Source organism: Rhincodon typus, chromosome 12 (assembly GCF_021869965.1).
Source record: "Rhincodon typus isolate 14 chromosome 12, sRhiTyp1.1, whole genome shotgun sequence".
In the NCBI taxonomy this organism is placed as follows: Eukaryota; Metazoa; Chordata; class Chondrichthyes; order Orectolobiformes; family Rhincodontidae; genus Rhincodon; species Rhincodon typus.
In genome coordinates, this window is record NC_063343.1 from 38,507,567 (window position 1) to 38,522,114 (window position 14,548).

The 14,548-nt window shown below is 38.3% G+C and overlaps 1 protein-coding gene across 5 annotated transcripts in view; it reads left to right on the plus strand.

Annotated features, from left to right (window-relative positions):
- The first annotated feature begins 622 nt into the window (after positions 1–622).
- LOC109925807 (collagen alpha-1(XXIII) chain-like) overlaps positions 623–14,548 on the plus strand; it is a 170,124-nt gene continuing 156,198 nt past the window's right edge. For all 5 annotated transcript variants that reach the window (XM_048603849.1, XM_048603854.1, XM_048603853.1 and 2 more), the window contains exons 1-2: positions 623–1,976; positions 13,055–13,124. In XM_048603849.1, the coding sequence (XP_048459806.1) occupies positions 1,683–1,976; positions 13,055–13,124 (364 nt within the window). In that variant the 5' untranslated portion in view covers positions 623–1,682. The remainder of the gene's footprint in view (positions 1,977–13,054; positions 13,125–14,548) is intronic.

Sequence of the window (14,548 nt, forward strand, 5' to 3'; positions counted from 1 at the left end):
TCCTGAATTAATCTTTAAAAAACGGGTGTTGAGCAAAAGAAACAGAAAATGCTGGAAGTGCTCAGCAGCTAGTGACAGGGACGGAACTATAATGATGTAAGAGGGCAAGGTGATACTCTATGTTTATTGTCTCTGACCTAGAGGTGGAAGGTGTTGGTCGTGCACTGCTGTACCATTAGCAAACACTGCTGTTACTGTGTTGGTGGTGGAAGGAGTAAATGTTTAAAATGGTGGATGATCTCCCGAATGGTTTTGAGCCTCTCATGTGTTGTTGGAAACATCGTAATCAAGGCAAGTCAAGAATGTTCCATCACATTACTGAATTGTGCCTAGTGGATCCTAATCAGACAAAAAGGCTACTCATTAACCATACACCTTCCAAAGATTCTTATTCCGGCTGGATTTCTGGTGCAGGATCCATCGCAACAGATGCAGTCCTGCAAGCTCTGCTGGAATCCCTGGAGCCAATCTTTGCAGAAGCCGTCTTAAAAGATACAATAACTATTATTTTTCCTGGAGGTAAAACGTCCAGTGCGTAACGTAGTAAGGCTGTTTGTTGGTTGTATGAGTGGTCGGGTAGGTTGTCGGTGGGTGGGTTTTAGATAGTAGGTAAATGGGTGAGAAGGTGGAAATGCGTCCTTCGTCTGTGGTATCAATTTTATAGTTAATCAGGAATTAGAGCAGGTTTTAATTCCTTTAACTTTTCCCGAGATACTGCTGGGCTAAATAAGTCTGGATCCTCCCAAGTCTCCAACTTAGGCAGAATAGGGCAAAACGTCGGTCTCCACCCTCAATCTCGCCAACTGGCCGCCGGAGGGCGATAGAAAGACAACAAAATAACCAGGAGACCCAAATCATCAAATGTACATTGAATATCAGCTATTGGAGCCAGCTATTCTTGGTAGCCTTCAAGGTTGTATTTTCCCGTGTTTCTTACTGACTTCGCAATGGTACAAATAAATATTTCGATGTATCCCAAGTCAAAGCCTACGCCTGAGCAGCACATGCTCCCTTAGTTATTTATTGTGAGTTTAATTATCGTCACAATGTGAGAGATGTCATGTATTTGGTGATGTTTAAAAATGGATGATCTGGCACTATCTTTCATCATTACGCATTACCGTTTATTATTGTTTTTAGTTAGAAAATTAAAGATACTTTGGGCTCAGCTGTTTGTTGTACGTAATGGGTCCCGAATATTCTATTTTGTATTGTCTCTTTAAAGTTGCTCGACGTTTTTATAATGATTGTGGTTTTCATGTGGTTTCCTGTTTAGTGTAGCGTGGGCGGGGTCACGTCAGTCGGCTTTGCATAAGTAAATATCCAAGGTCTGGAAGAGGGAAATAGTGGTGGGGAATCTATTGCAGCATTTACTTTAAACGTTGGCTAATCACAGGCATGTCGTTCATTGTTGGGACTTGATTCACAATTCAAAACTTTTTATGTTTTAAATACTGCATTAGTGGATTTAATGAACGGGGGAGAATATAAACGACAGCAACGCCGAAATAGAACAGGGAAGCAACTGTGAGGAATTTACGCGGTGTGTGAAAAACTTGAGATTGCAGGTTTTTTGCAATCCCGGATTGCTTTGTTTTCAACAAAATTTGTTTAATTTTGGTTGGTTTTTTAACGCTAATAAAACATTCGCCTTTGCAACTGGCGTTGCCAAGTTTTGTAAGATGGGCAAGAATGATCAGTCACCTAAGGCTGGGAAAAGTAAGAAAGAAATGATGCCAACATCAAATCCTACATTATGCTTAAGGACACTGACAACAGTAGTCAGCTTACTGTTATCAGTCATTTCTGTTGTGTTTTGCCTGTTTCTAAATGTTAAAACTGCGAGGTTGCAAGATAGAGTAAAGCTGTTGGAAAATCAAAAAGGAAGCTTTTCATTGCAAGCAGTGCGGGAGATTTTATGGGACGATGCAAATTTACTGCCCTTACTGCAGAAAAGAATCGACGAACTTCAAGAGGTAAATAATTATATTCTATAGAGAGTGACAGTATAGCAGATATATATACTTACTGAAACTTAGTTTACAACAGATTTCTGTAACGATTTTTTCAAATGTATTCTTGCTGTCACGCGTACACTTATCTTTCAATGAAACAAAATCCATTTTACGCTTCATTTGAGTATGTCGTTACTATTATACCTAATTGCCATCGCTTGATAACCTGGTTAACCATGTAATGCTGTTAGATTTATTTGTACCTAATCTACGTTACTGTCTTGTCTCAATAAGATCTGTTAAAACAAAATGTATTGCTGAATACTGAAAATAAATAGAACATAGTTTTTCTATGATGTTAATTCTTTGTTTTACACACTTATGTTTTTCAATCCTATTAAATGTTAACATTTTGAGTATGTATTTCCCAAAGAATCTTGTAGAGAATACTTGGCATTTTCAGCAATTAGAGAAGCATGCTATCATAATGTTTGCTATCTTATGAGAATAAACTATTAGTTTTACGATTATTTGTTCACCGTACCAATTGTGTTGCCACATAATTGATTCATGTATAAGATCAAATCATGTAGAGGTCAGGGCCAAGCAGCAGAATGGATAGCAAACTGGCAGCAAAGCAGAAAACAGACCTGTGGAAGGCAGGAAGTGGCCTTACACAGGACTTCAAATGACCAAAATTGTTCTTCATTTCCTTAAACAATTCAGACTTGGGAATTGGACTTTTTGGAAGTATGAGTTACGTTGTGGTGTGCCATTAATACTGTGGAAGACTGACAAAATACCTGAAAATATTAACAAACTTGCCAAATAGCCATGTAAATGGCAAATCAATTTCAATGTAGAAAATGTTATTGCATTTGTTTGGAGGGGGCAAAAAGGCCACTAACTCCTCAAAAAATTACCATTTAAATGGGCTAACAGAACAAAATGACTTAAGGGTAAAATTAGCAAATCAATAAAATTAAGAATGCAGGATAACAAAGCAGTGGTTACTTTGCTAATTTCTCAAGGGATAAAATTTTTTAAAAAGTTATGTTAAACCTGCATTGGAATGAGGTTAAATCACAGTAGGGTTACTTTGTCCAGTTCCCCTTTACATGTAAGAAAAATATTCTTAAATTCATTTTTGGTTAGACACCCAATGTACTGTTAATGACAGAATTTCAGGATTTTGATCAAGTGACAGTGAAAGTATGGTGAATATTCTGAAGTCAGGATGGCATGTACTTTCGAGGGGAACTTGAAAAGAGAGGTTCATGGTGATGAACAGCATGGAAACAGACCCTCTGGTCAAACCTGTCCATGCTGACCGGATTCTAAATTAATCTAGTCCCATTTGCCAGTATTTGGCTCAATTTCCCTCAACCCTTCCTATTCATGTACTCATCCAGATGCCTTTTAAATGTTGTAATTACACCAGTCTCTGCCACCTCCTCTGGCACTTCCTTCAATATACACACCACCTTCTGCGTGAAAAAGTTGCCCCTTAGGTCCCTTTTAAATCTTTTCCCTCTCACCTTTAAATCTAAGTCATCTAGTTTTTGAATCACTTACCCTGGGGAAAAGACCTTGGCTTTTCACCACATCCATGCCCCTCATGATTTTCTAAAACCTCTTATAAGATCACTCCTCGACCTTAGATGCTCCAGTGAAAATAGCCACAGCCTATTCAGCCTCTCCCTATAGCTCAAATCCTCCAACCCTGGCAACATCCTTGTAAATCTTTTCTGAACCTTTTCAAGTTTCACAACATCCTTCCTATAGCAGGGAGACCAGACTTGAACACAGTATTCCAAAAGTGGACTAACCAATGTCCTGTACAGCTGCAACATGACATCTCAACTCCTATACTCAACGCACTGACCAATAAAGGCAAGCGTACCAAACGTCGTCTTCACTACCGTGTCTACCTACAACTCCATTTTAAAGGAATTGTAAACCTGCACGCTAAGGTCTCTTTGTTCGGCAACACTCCCAAGACCTTAACATTAAATGAAGAAGTTCTGCCGTGATTTGCCCTACCAAAATGCAGCACCTTCCATTTATCTAAATTAAACTCAATCTGCCACTCCTTGGCCCATTTGCCCATACAATCAAGGTCCTGTTGTTCTCTGAGGTAACCTTCTTCGCTGTCCACTTGGTTTTCCCACATGCTGGCTGCTCTTGTCCTTCCAGGTGATAGAGGTCATATGTTTGGAAGGTCATGATCAAAGAATGTTTACACTGGCAAAGGACAGGTTTGACAAGGATGATATCAGAATGAACAGAAAAGATGGAACCTGTCGGAGCTCTTGATTCAACACTTGACTCTGATTCTGGTCAACGTCAGAAATGTAAATGGCACTTGATCTTCTTTGCACTGAAGTTCATAGAGCAGTAGTTCCCAGGCCTTTTGGATAATTTTTTTAAAATGGAAAAGAAATATAAAAGTGGAGATGGTTTGCTACAGTGGTACAGAAGACTGGTGAAATCGGACTTGAAATGCTGTATGTAGTTTTACTGTCCTTTTTTGGAAATAAAAGTCTACAAACGTGTTAAAGGTAATTTGGATGGATTCACTTGACTGATACCTGGGATGGGAGGAGCATGTGGAAGGGAAAGGGGGTTTATGGGGAAAGGGTGCACAGTTTGGGCCAATATTTGTGGAGTTTACAAGAATGAGAAATAATCTTATTAATAAATATAAATACATGTATGTATTCCCCAGTGGGATAAACTGGAACTAGCCAACACAATTTAAAAATTTGGGGTGAATTTTAAGACAGAGCGGAAAACTTTTTTTTGTCCCCTCAGAATGTCACGAGCCTGTGAAACATTTCCCAAATAGCAGTAGCAGAGACAGAGTCATTGTATATTTTTAAGGTAGAGGTAGTCAGATATTTGACTAACAATGGAATCAAGAATTATTTGGGAGTTGTTGTAATGTGGAGTTGAGCCCACAAACAGCCTGATTTTACTGAATGGTGAAACAACCTTGAAGTGCCAAACGGCTTACTCCTACTCCCAAACTGTATGTTCTTGTGTATTTTCCAGTCTCACTGCGTATGTTACTTGATTTGAAATTAAATATGCTGGCTTGTTTCATTTGCTGACATAAATCAATTTCATCCCCAAGATTATTCCACTTACAAGGAGGCAAAACTAGGGACCATAAATGTAAGACAACTACTAATAATTAAAGTAAGGAATTCAGAACAAAACCTTTTACTTATAGAGAATCTGGAACTTGCTACTTTATGGATGATTGAAATGGTGAGAACAGATGCATTTAAGAGAAGTTAAATTTGTACATGATGAAGAAAGGAATGGAAGAATATGCTGACTGTAGTGATTATAACGAGGTCAGCCAGGTGGGCCTCATAGAATATGAGTTCCCTGATTGGGGCTATTAATCTGGTCTAATCTGGTCTAATCAGGGAGCCCTGGCTGACAAACATAAACAGGAGTGTCGTAGGTTCTGAGACAACAAGGTGCAGAGCTGGATGAACACAGCAGGCCAAGCAGCATCATAGGAGCAGAAAGGCTGACGTTTCGGGCCTAGGCCCTTCATCAGAAATTCGTAGGTTCTGTTCACTTGAGAGCTGGCTCTGAGGAAGTCAGACCAGTGTCAAATACTATGCACGAGTAAATAAAGGGTGAATTGTTGACGGGATACCTGCGTCTATAGAATTATTTCACTGACATGGTGAAATTAATTAACATGGTCTACAGGCATCTTCTCTCATATTATTGACATAGGTTTGTTGGACTGAATAGTCTATATTGTAAATCCTTATGTAATGTAGTGCCCAAGTATTGGCAAGTATATGTAAAATGACAAGACTGTAATCAGAATAATTTTGTTCAGAAAATACAACAGTTAATTCATGTTATCATAGTTTCTGGCAGTCAGTCTTCATTTCAAATGTTTCCTTAGTTAAAACAAATTGTTGAAATTACTACAGAGTTTTATTGATAAAACAAAAAAATTTAGGAACCAAATGCACTAAAATCGCTCAATGTACTTTAATTGACATATGTATTCAATAGAAGCAGTTAGGTATTTAATGAAATACAAAGCTTGACATAGGAATGATATGGTAGGAACTGGTCTGTTTCTAACTAGCAAAATTGAACATGCAACAGATGATTATTTTCCTGAACATAATTATGGACTAAACCTCAGAAGTTCAAACATTGTCAAATTCCTAAGGCAGAACTATGTTAATGTCTTGAGTCCTGATTCAGCTTTCAGACCTGAGAATGTTAAACTGTTTTAAACTTTGCTATGTGAGTGCAAGGTTTCATTTAAATTGCTATATTAACAATAATATGTGAACCACTTCCACTCAGAAATCATTTCATTATATGCTGTTGTAATAACAGCACTCCACAGGTATAAGGACAATGTGTAGATCATTATCGACATGCCACAAAGGTTTTTCTGCTCTTAACCACAGCATAATCATTATAATTGAAAAACATTTAAAACAATTTTAAAATTGTGCCTTTTTTTACAACAAAGACTGGCATCAAATAATGTAGCCAGTGGTGTTATAGTGCCAAATGCCTGCAAGTAAGCAGTCAACAGTTTAGACTGCTGTGGAAAAAGAGAGACTATCTATGCCTGTAGTAAGATATGAGAGAAAAAAAAATCACGCAGCCTCCAAAATGAATGAGTGTGTCAACCGAAAAGGAAAGAATAATTAAAACCAAATATGGAAAAGGAAGTAATTATAAGAATCTGTTAAAATGGTCAAAAGGAATACAGGAGGTGCAAATGGAAGTAGATAAGTGTGATTAGGATGGTGAGCAAAAGAATAAAAAAGTTTAATACTAGCTTACAAACAAAATAGTTGTTAAGTTTGTTCGAGGCCTTGAGGTTATAAATTATTGCAAAAATGAAGAGGATACAATAAAAGTTTGAAATATCGAACAAATATTTTCTAGAAATTTTCGCTAAAGGGACTATAATTAATTATCTACCCAGCCATCAGCACATGCAAAGGATTTGAATGTTAATGAGCCGGAAATGATTAATATGTTAGAAATCATTTCAAGAATTGCAAAGTGTTTCCATCTCCCTGTAGACCAATTACTTTAAAAAGAAATTTGAATTTCCAGCTAAAAAGTTGAAGAGACAACATTTCACATTTTTTATGGAAACAAAAGACTAAAAGCAATGGTCCAGGTATTTCAAATGGTTGGAAACCTATTTCTGCCCCTTGGTGGATGGGAAAAAAACACACTTATTTTGCGTGGAATTTGGGCCAGAAGCCTTCTCAGCTGTAGGTGTCTGGTCTGAGCCAAGAACCCTTATAGCCTGCAGGAGAGTGGATCAAAGTTGAAACCATGCCCCCCTTTTATTTTTGACACCGTCTGCTACATTCCAAGATTAAAGATCTCAAATCCAGTTTGATAGATGCTGAAATAAAATGTGTCGGGTAAGTAAGAGAGCAAGTAGAGTGCCAGCTGGGTGGGGAGCAGGGTGACAGATAAAAGTGGGTAAGTGTTTAGGATAAGTTGAGGGGAGTCATCTTGGGAATTGGGAGTTCGGGGAGGAGTTGGTTCAATTTGTTAGTGTTTGGTGGAGGGGTGTGGGGGCAGCAGTTATTGGTCATAAGGAGTTTAAGTCTGAGGGGGTAGGAGATACTTGGATCCAGGGGAATTGAGTCTGGGCCAAGTCCTGAGGGGGAGAGAAATGAAGAGATGAATAGTCTGGTCAAGTCTGGAAGAGGGAGGCTTTAGGTTGAGTGATGGGGTGGGAGAGGAGAATCAGGCATCTGTGGAGGGTGTTAGTGTGAGTTTTGGAGTGGGAGTGCAGTGGTGTTTTGGGTGGGTGTGTGAGGAGCTTCAGTTTTATAGCCAGGAGTTAGAACATGTTTTACTTCCCCTTTACTGGATATCTTTTAAGGTAAGAAAGTTGGAACTCCCCAAAATCTCCAACTATAACTCTGAACTGGTGACATTTTCAGAGGGTTCACACTAGTGGGTAATTATTTATTGGAGGATTGAACTTCCTTGGCCTGAGTTCCCAGCCCCGCATTCCTGATGAACCATAGTATTTTGCAACCTACAGCTGCTGTCTCTTACTTAAATCTTAATTGAAGAATCTTATCAGAAAATTTTCAGGGCTAGGCCCATGCCCCTCTCAATCTCATCTCCATGGCAGCATGAATAGTGTGAACCTTGTATCCAGGTACAAATACTGATTAGCTATCCTTGAGATCCCAACTCTGTTTTATCTTGGAAGCAAATGGACAGGTTAAAATATTACTGTTTAAAACCCAACATTATCAATACTTTTCCAGGACTTTGAAGACTGACATTCTATCTACCGTTATCTCACAGGCTGCTACCAATGTCTCCAAGTGTAAACACCTTTCACTTACAGTAGAACAGCCAGACCCCTTTAATTTCTAACAGTGAAAACATCCAGCCTAGCTGCCAGTAGACTTGATCCTCTTAATTTTAAGGGGACAGTAACAAACAATTATGTAAACATTGTAATTGTAAAAATGGCTGACATGGTATATTGCAGAAATGTAGGAATTGTTCGAAAAAAAGAACAGCATCTGTCTATTTTGCCTTCTACTATTCTGGTAGTCCCATGATACGAGCGTGATAAAGCTGTTGATTGATCATAACAATCAATGAACCTATAACAGACCTAAAAATAAGGTCAGTAATGGAAAGTTTTGGGTACCATAAGTCCAACATTGCCTGTTTCACCCAATAATGATATACTTACCATAGGACAGATTTCAAATTGTGTGTTTGTGTGTGTGTGTGTTTTTATATATATATATTATTTATTTAAAATCTACCTGGAATCAAATGCATTAATACAAGAAATACTCTTAACATGTATGTTCTATATATTGGCTACTCACTCATGTATCAAAAATGTATGTAGATTAATTTTGGATTTATCAGCCTTCAAGTGCAGACCATGTCCTCTGATTCTATTTTTCTGGATAAAGTAATACAACTCTCATACCCCTTTATAAAAGGGAAAGGTGAAGTTGCCATAGGGCCACACTCAGAGAGAGATGACTGATTGTGAGCTTAACTTGAGGGTCACCTCACCTCAAGTGAGGGGCAAAGCTGAGAAGGAAGAACACTCCGGTGGCCTCAGCGGTGTGGGCATTGAACCTGTGCTGTTGGTGTCACTCTAAATTACAGATTCACCATGCAGCAAACTGAGCTAACAGCACTATCCAAAACTTGATGTGATAGGGTTGTTTGCTTATGGGATCTCTTAACATTGTCGGTACTATACTGCTTTGCTGTTTAATATGCTTGACAAAGTTCTTTTCAAGTATGCATGGTACTTCTGAATGCTCGCTTACTCTTTGTTGAAACAAATAAGTTTTCAATTTTAATTGTAATGGTCAGGTAAGCAACATTTAAAGGACAATGAGGTCATGGATTGCAATGGAATTCTGCTGCAGCTGATGGTCCATGGATAATCAGTTTTGAACTGTTAGGTCTGTTCTTAATATGTCCCAGCAGTAGTATCATGTTGGATGCAAGCCACCCAGTGAGACAGTAAACCAAGATGCCTTCCTCTATGGGTAAAGCTTCTTGACTACTCAGTTTTATTGTTCCTTTATACGTATATGTATTTTCACAATTAATAGCCACCATCTGTGAGATAAAAACCACATGAGTGGTTTTCTTAGCTAACAAGATGCTGGCATCAAGATGAAAGGGCATTATTCCTACACCACAATATGATTAGCCAGACACTTTCATACCTCCACCAAACAAAATGGAGATGTGTTCTCACTGTAGAGACAGTGAGATAATGGTGAAGTTAAATATTTTCTCACTACCTGTTCAAACCCAGGCCGACCAATTCATCTGGGAGGGCAGCAGTAAACAGCAGTGAATATGAGGTAATCTTGCCCATGTTTAAGAAGAGGCCACAAGACTTTATGGGGTTCAAAATCATGGTTGCGAATACTGTCACTTGACTGTATGCCACTTTGGTTTTTGCTGATGGGAGCCTTTAATATTGCCGAAGAGGTATGACAATGGCAGTGCCAGTTTATTGATGGAAATAGTTCCATGTTAAAAATGTATTTTTTGATAGTTATTTTTTCCTGCTGCCAGTGTTCTTTCCTCACTTCTGAAGCCCAATCTTCTGCTAAGTTGCACGGGATTTGTCAATAAGATCTTATAACATGTAGGACTGTCAATCTTTTTGGCAACCTTGTGAATAGGGCCCTAACCATCTGCTCAGTGTAGGCTTGAGATACAGTATATTAAAACCTTCCTGCATGATATGGTACTCTGATAAAATCATCTCTTGTATGTTGCAAAAAGTCATGAAAGGGCCTGAATCCACTGTTTTGGCCCCAAGTGGTGCCCAGTTTACAGGTTATCCTGGAAGCAGAAGGTGTCTGAAAAATCTGAATAACGGTGAAAGTTGCGTATTATGCTGTCATGAAGTAAATCCGCAAGTGGTTTTCTTAACTAACAAGATGCTGGCATCAAGCTAAAAGGGCATTATTCCTACACCACAAATGAATGATGTGATAAATGAGTTCCAGTGCTGGTGCGATGCCACATATATAGGCCGTATGTCCCAACAACTGGCAGACCATATCAAACAATACATCCCATTGACCATTCATAGCGGCAGGAAGCCAGTCCTGTTCAACCAGCTGTATGTTTGCAAGCCTCAGAAAAGTACACCCACCATTCAATGTGATTCTGCTATTGGAAATCATTTATTAAATAATAATCCAGACTCTGCTAGGAGTTACACCAGAAACCAATTTAAGATCATCAGCTGGCAGAGTGACGCATTTGTGTGTGCTACGTACATAAATACTCAGGACCCTATGTTATGTTATGTAGACATAAGCAATTTATACATACAGTGCATCTTTTTTCATAAACAGGTCTCGTAGAGACAGCCAAACATCGCTGCACCCTCATGACAATGCCCTGACCAATCAAAATCTCCAAGCCTGGTCAGAGAATTAACATGACGGTTACATGTTCTTGCTGCAGCACCATGCCAGTAGTGGCCCAACCAATCAGCATCCTCTTCTTATCCTGTATAAACTGGTGTCTTTTATTCCAGTCTGTTCCTTACGTTCTAGTTTTGATGAGTGAAGATGAAAAGCTTCAACTTCTAATCTCCTTTTAGTAATGTTTAAGTTCTGTGTTAAAACATTTATGTAAACAATAAATGATATGTAGTGGTTCTTCGTCATGCAGCCTAATATTTGCCAGTATATGTGGAATAATAACAAAGTAGAGGAGGCTGTGCTGTTTCCCTGTGTGCCTCTAAGATAAACAAGAGGCAGGGAGAGAAGGGAGGACAAAACTGCATTTAATTTTTGAGCAATGTGGAAAGCAAAGCACCATGTATTTTTCAACATAATGTTTGACTTTTGCAATCACTCTTAGAGTCATAGTCATACAGTCACAGAGATGTACAGCACAGAAACAGACCCTTCGTCCATCTCATCCATGCCAACCAGATATCCTAAATTAATCTAGCCCCATTTGCCAGCATTTGGCTCTTATCCCTCTTAAACCTCTCCTATTCATATACCCATCCAGATGCTTTTAATTGTACCAGCCTCCACCACTTCCTCTGGCAGCTCATTCCATACATGCACCACCCTGTGCGTGAAAAAGTTGCCCCTCAAGACCCTTTTAAATCTTTCCCCTCTCACCTTAAACTTATGCCCTGTAGTTTTGGACTCTTCCCCACCACCCCCACCCTCGGCCACCTTGGGGAAAAGACCTTGTCTATTTACCCTATCCATGCCCCTCATGATTTTATAAACATCTATTAGGTCATTTAATGGAAAGGAAAAGACTGAGTTGATAAATATGCTACCTTGACAGTAATTCAACTCTACAAATCACTATAGTTCTACCTTGCAAGTTACCTGTTTTCAGCAAGGTATGAAATATAGAATATCTGGTTGAAATTAGGATTAAACTAAATTTCTCTTACTTTTCTGAGTTACGGTACGTCAAGTCCATGACCTTCAATAGAACGATAATTGATTCAATAAAGTTAACTAATGAAAGGGGGAAAAGGGAACAGAGGAAGGAATTAGTGTGGGATATGACAAACAAACAGTGATAGGAGGGGACAAAGAATACAGATCAAAGTGCAAATTATCAGATAAGACCAGAGTTTACGAAAATAACGAAAGGACAAAATGTAAGGCACTAAGATCTAGTGTCCATTACTGAGATTTTGGCTGCAGGATGACCTAGATTTGGACCTGAATATTAAGAGTTTGTGACATTTAGGAAGGATAGGAAACTAGGAAAGGGTGGAGGAATGGCTCTATTAATTAAAGATGATATTAGCACAATGAAGAGGATTGGCCTAAATTTAGGAAACCAGGATGTAGTGACGTTCTGGGGAATGATGAGAAATAATAAAGGCAAGAGGTCACAATTTATAGAATGTTGTTAATAAGTCTGTATGAGTTTATCAAGTAAACCAAATCTACACTACTCAATTGGTGTTACTTAATGATGACAAAAAGAAACATTACACATTGAACCCTTGAAAGTGCAATAGTGAACATTGTTTTGAAACTTTATAATTCCTTTTTTTTTAAAGCAATGCTGTATCGTAGATAAAATGAATGAAGATGGATAAATGAAATGCAAAGGAATGTAAAAAAGTGTCTGTTGTGTGAACAATAAAAGTACCAAATTAAAAGTGATAGTGTAAGAAATTTGAACCGATTGCCATAACTAACTTTGTACTGTCCAGTATGTTAAAATTAGTGAGAAAATGTCAGATCTCAAATTTAATTTTGAAGCTGTGGTTTAATCATTATGCAGAGGCTCCCTGATTTACAAACACCCAACTTAGGAAAGCTCACACTTAAGAATGTGATCCTATACAAGGGTGTACTAATATTAATAGTTAAGATCCTACACGTGAATGGCTACTTTATATGTCCTGCATTGTGTTCCAACTTGTGTACAAATTGCCTTGCGAGTGGCTTCAAGAACAGAACTTGTTCGCAACCTGAAGATCACAATTTATAATCACGTGAAAGTGAATTTTACTGTATCATTGATAAGTCACCTTATTTTCATAGGAATTGACTGATGGAGTTGCAAAAATCAGAACAGTTAGAGAAGCTACATCTGAATGTCTCTGTCCACCTGGTGAGTAAATTAGTCTTCTGTGGTCTTATTCAAGATTATTCCTCAAGCTTGCGTACATCTCCTTAGTTGAAATGAATTTGTATTCCTTCAGACACAGTTGTGATGGAGTAAGATTTTCATCTGACTCTTAAAATATTCCATAGTCCATTTATCTGGAACACTTGCTTTTCAAATCAGGCTCTCAAGATGAAAGTGAAGCCTAAACAAGTGAGGTGGTAAGGTAGAAATAGATAAAAATGTGACCCATTCTAGGGTTCCTCTGTCCATTAACATTTTTGGGGGCTTTCCCACCAATACTTGAGGGCAGTAGTTGGAAAATCAAAGTAAGGATGATTTAATGTGTGGATTGTGAAGGAAAGTACAGACTCCATTTATCTTTTACCATCAACTCTTGTATCAAGAAATGTGTTTAAAAACTGTTACAAAATAAAGTGAAAACAAGTGACTGCTGAGGTAGAAGTCATAACTACAGTAAGCCAAGTAGTGTGTTCTGTACCAAGAAAATTATCAGTCATTTTCCAGTTGATCCTTCTTTAATACGTCAGTTTGGTAATGGAACTTGCATTATATATATAAAACTCTTAAAACACACAGGCCATTAAGTGGTACACATGCACAGTGTCATCTGGCATTTATTATTCACTCTCTCTGCATACAATAAAGATGACAATGGCTATTCACAGGTCCCAAGTTGCCATGTGGGTTGACTTTAATTGAGAAAATTGAACATTTGTAGTCTGACTAGCTCTCCAATGTTCAGTTTTGGCAATAATTTGACAGTTTTACCACAGCAAATTTTGGCATTCCCCTTGATTTAGGCACTCAGTCCTGTTACTACTTCTGGATTCAATAGTTTCCTTACTCTTAGATGAGTAATTTGGATGCGGTGTGACATAGGTCATTGGACTGGACTACTTTCCATGACTTAATTAGGTATATTTCAGGAGATGTATTTCTCTACTGAAGAATTGCTTTATAAAAGTCTCTGCTAGGTTTGTTCAATTTCTCCATGATCCCTTGGTGATTTTCACTGCCACCTCAACCTTTGCCAAATGTCTAGGGTTAGAGTGGAGGTGATGCATGGTGTTGGATTCCTCAATCATCTATGAATTCTTCACTTCTGAACTGAAGGCCAGTGCCGTTATCACAAAGTCTGGAATGCTGTAATAACTGAAGTGTGATTTCAGGCATTCTAACAGCACACCGATGGTCAATGATATCAGCTAGTCCAACTTCCAGTAATTAGAATAGTATTTGGTAATAAGCTAATTAGTTTCTGTGAGAGTGAAGAGATATACTCCAAGCTTCATCCGTGGTCCTTCTGCAATATTATGTGTATAAGCAGCTCTTTAATTTGCTTACTTTAGCATTCTTTAACCTTGGCTTAATCATTACTTGCACTTCCCATTTTGGGCCAGTAAAGC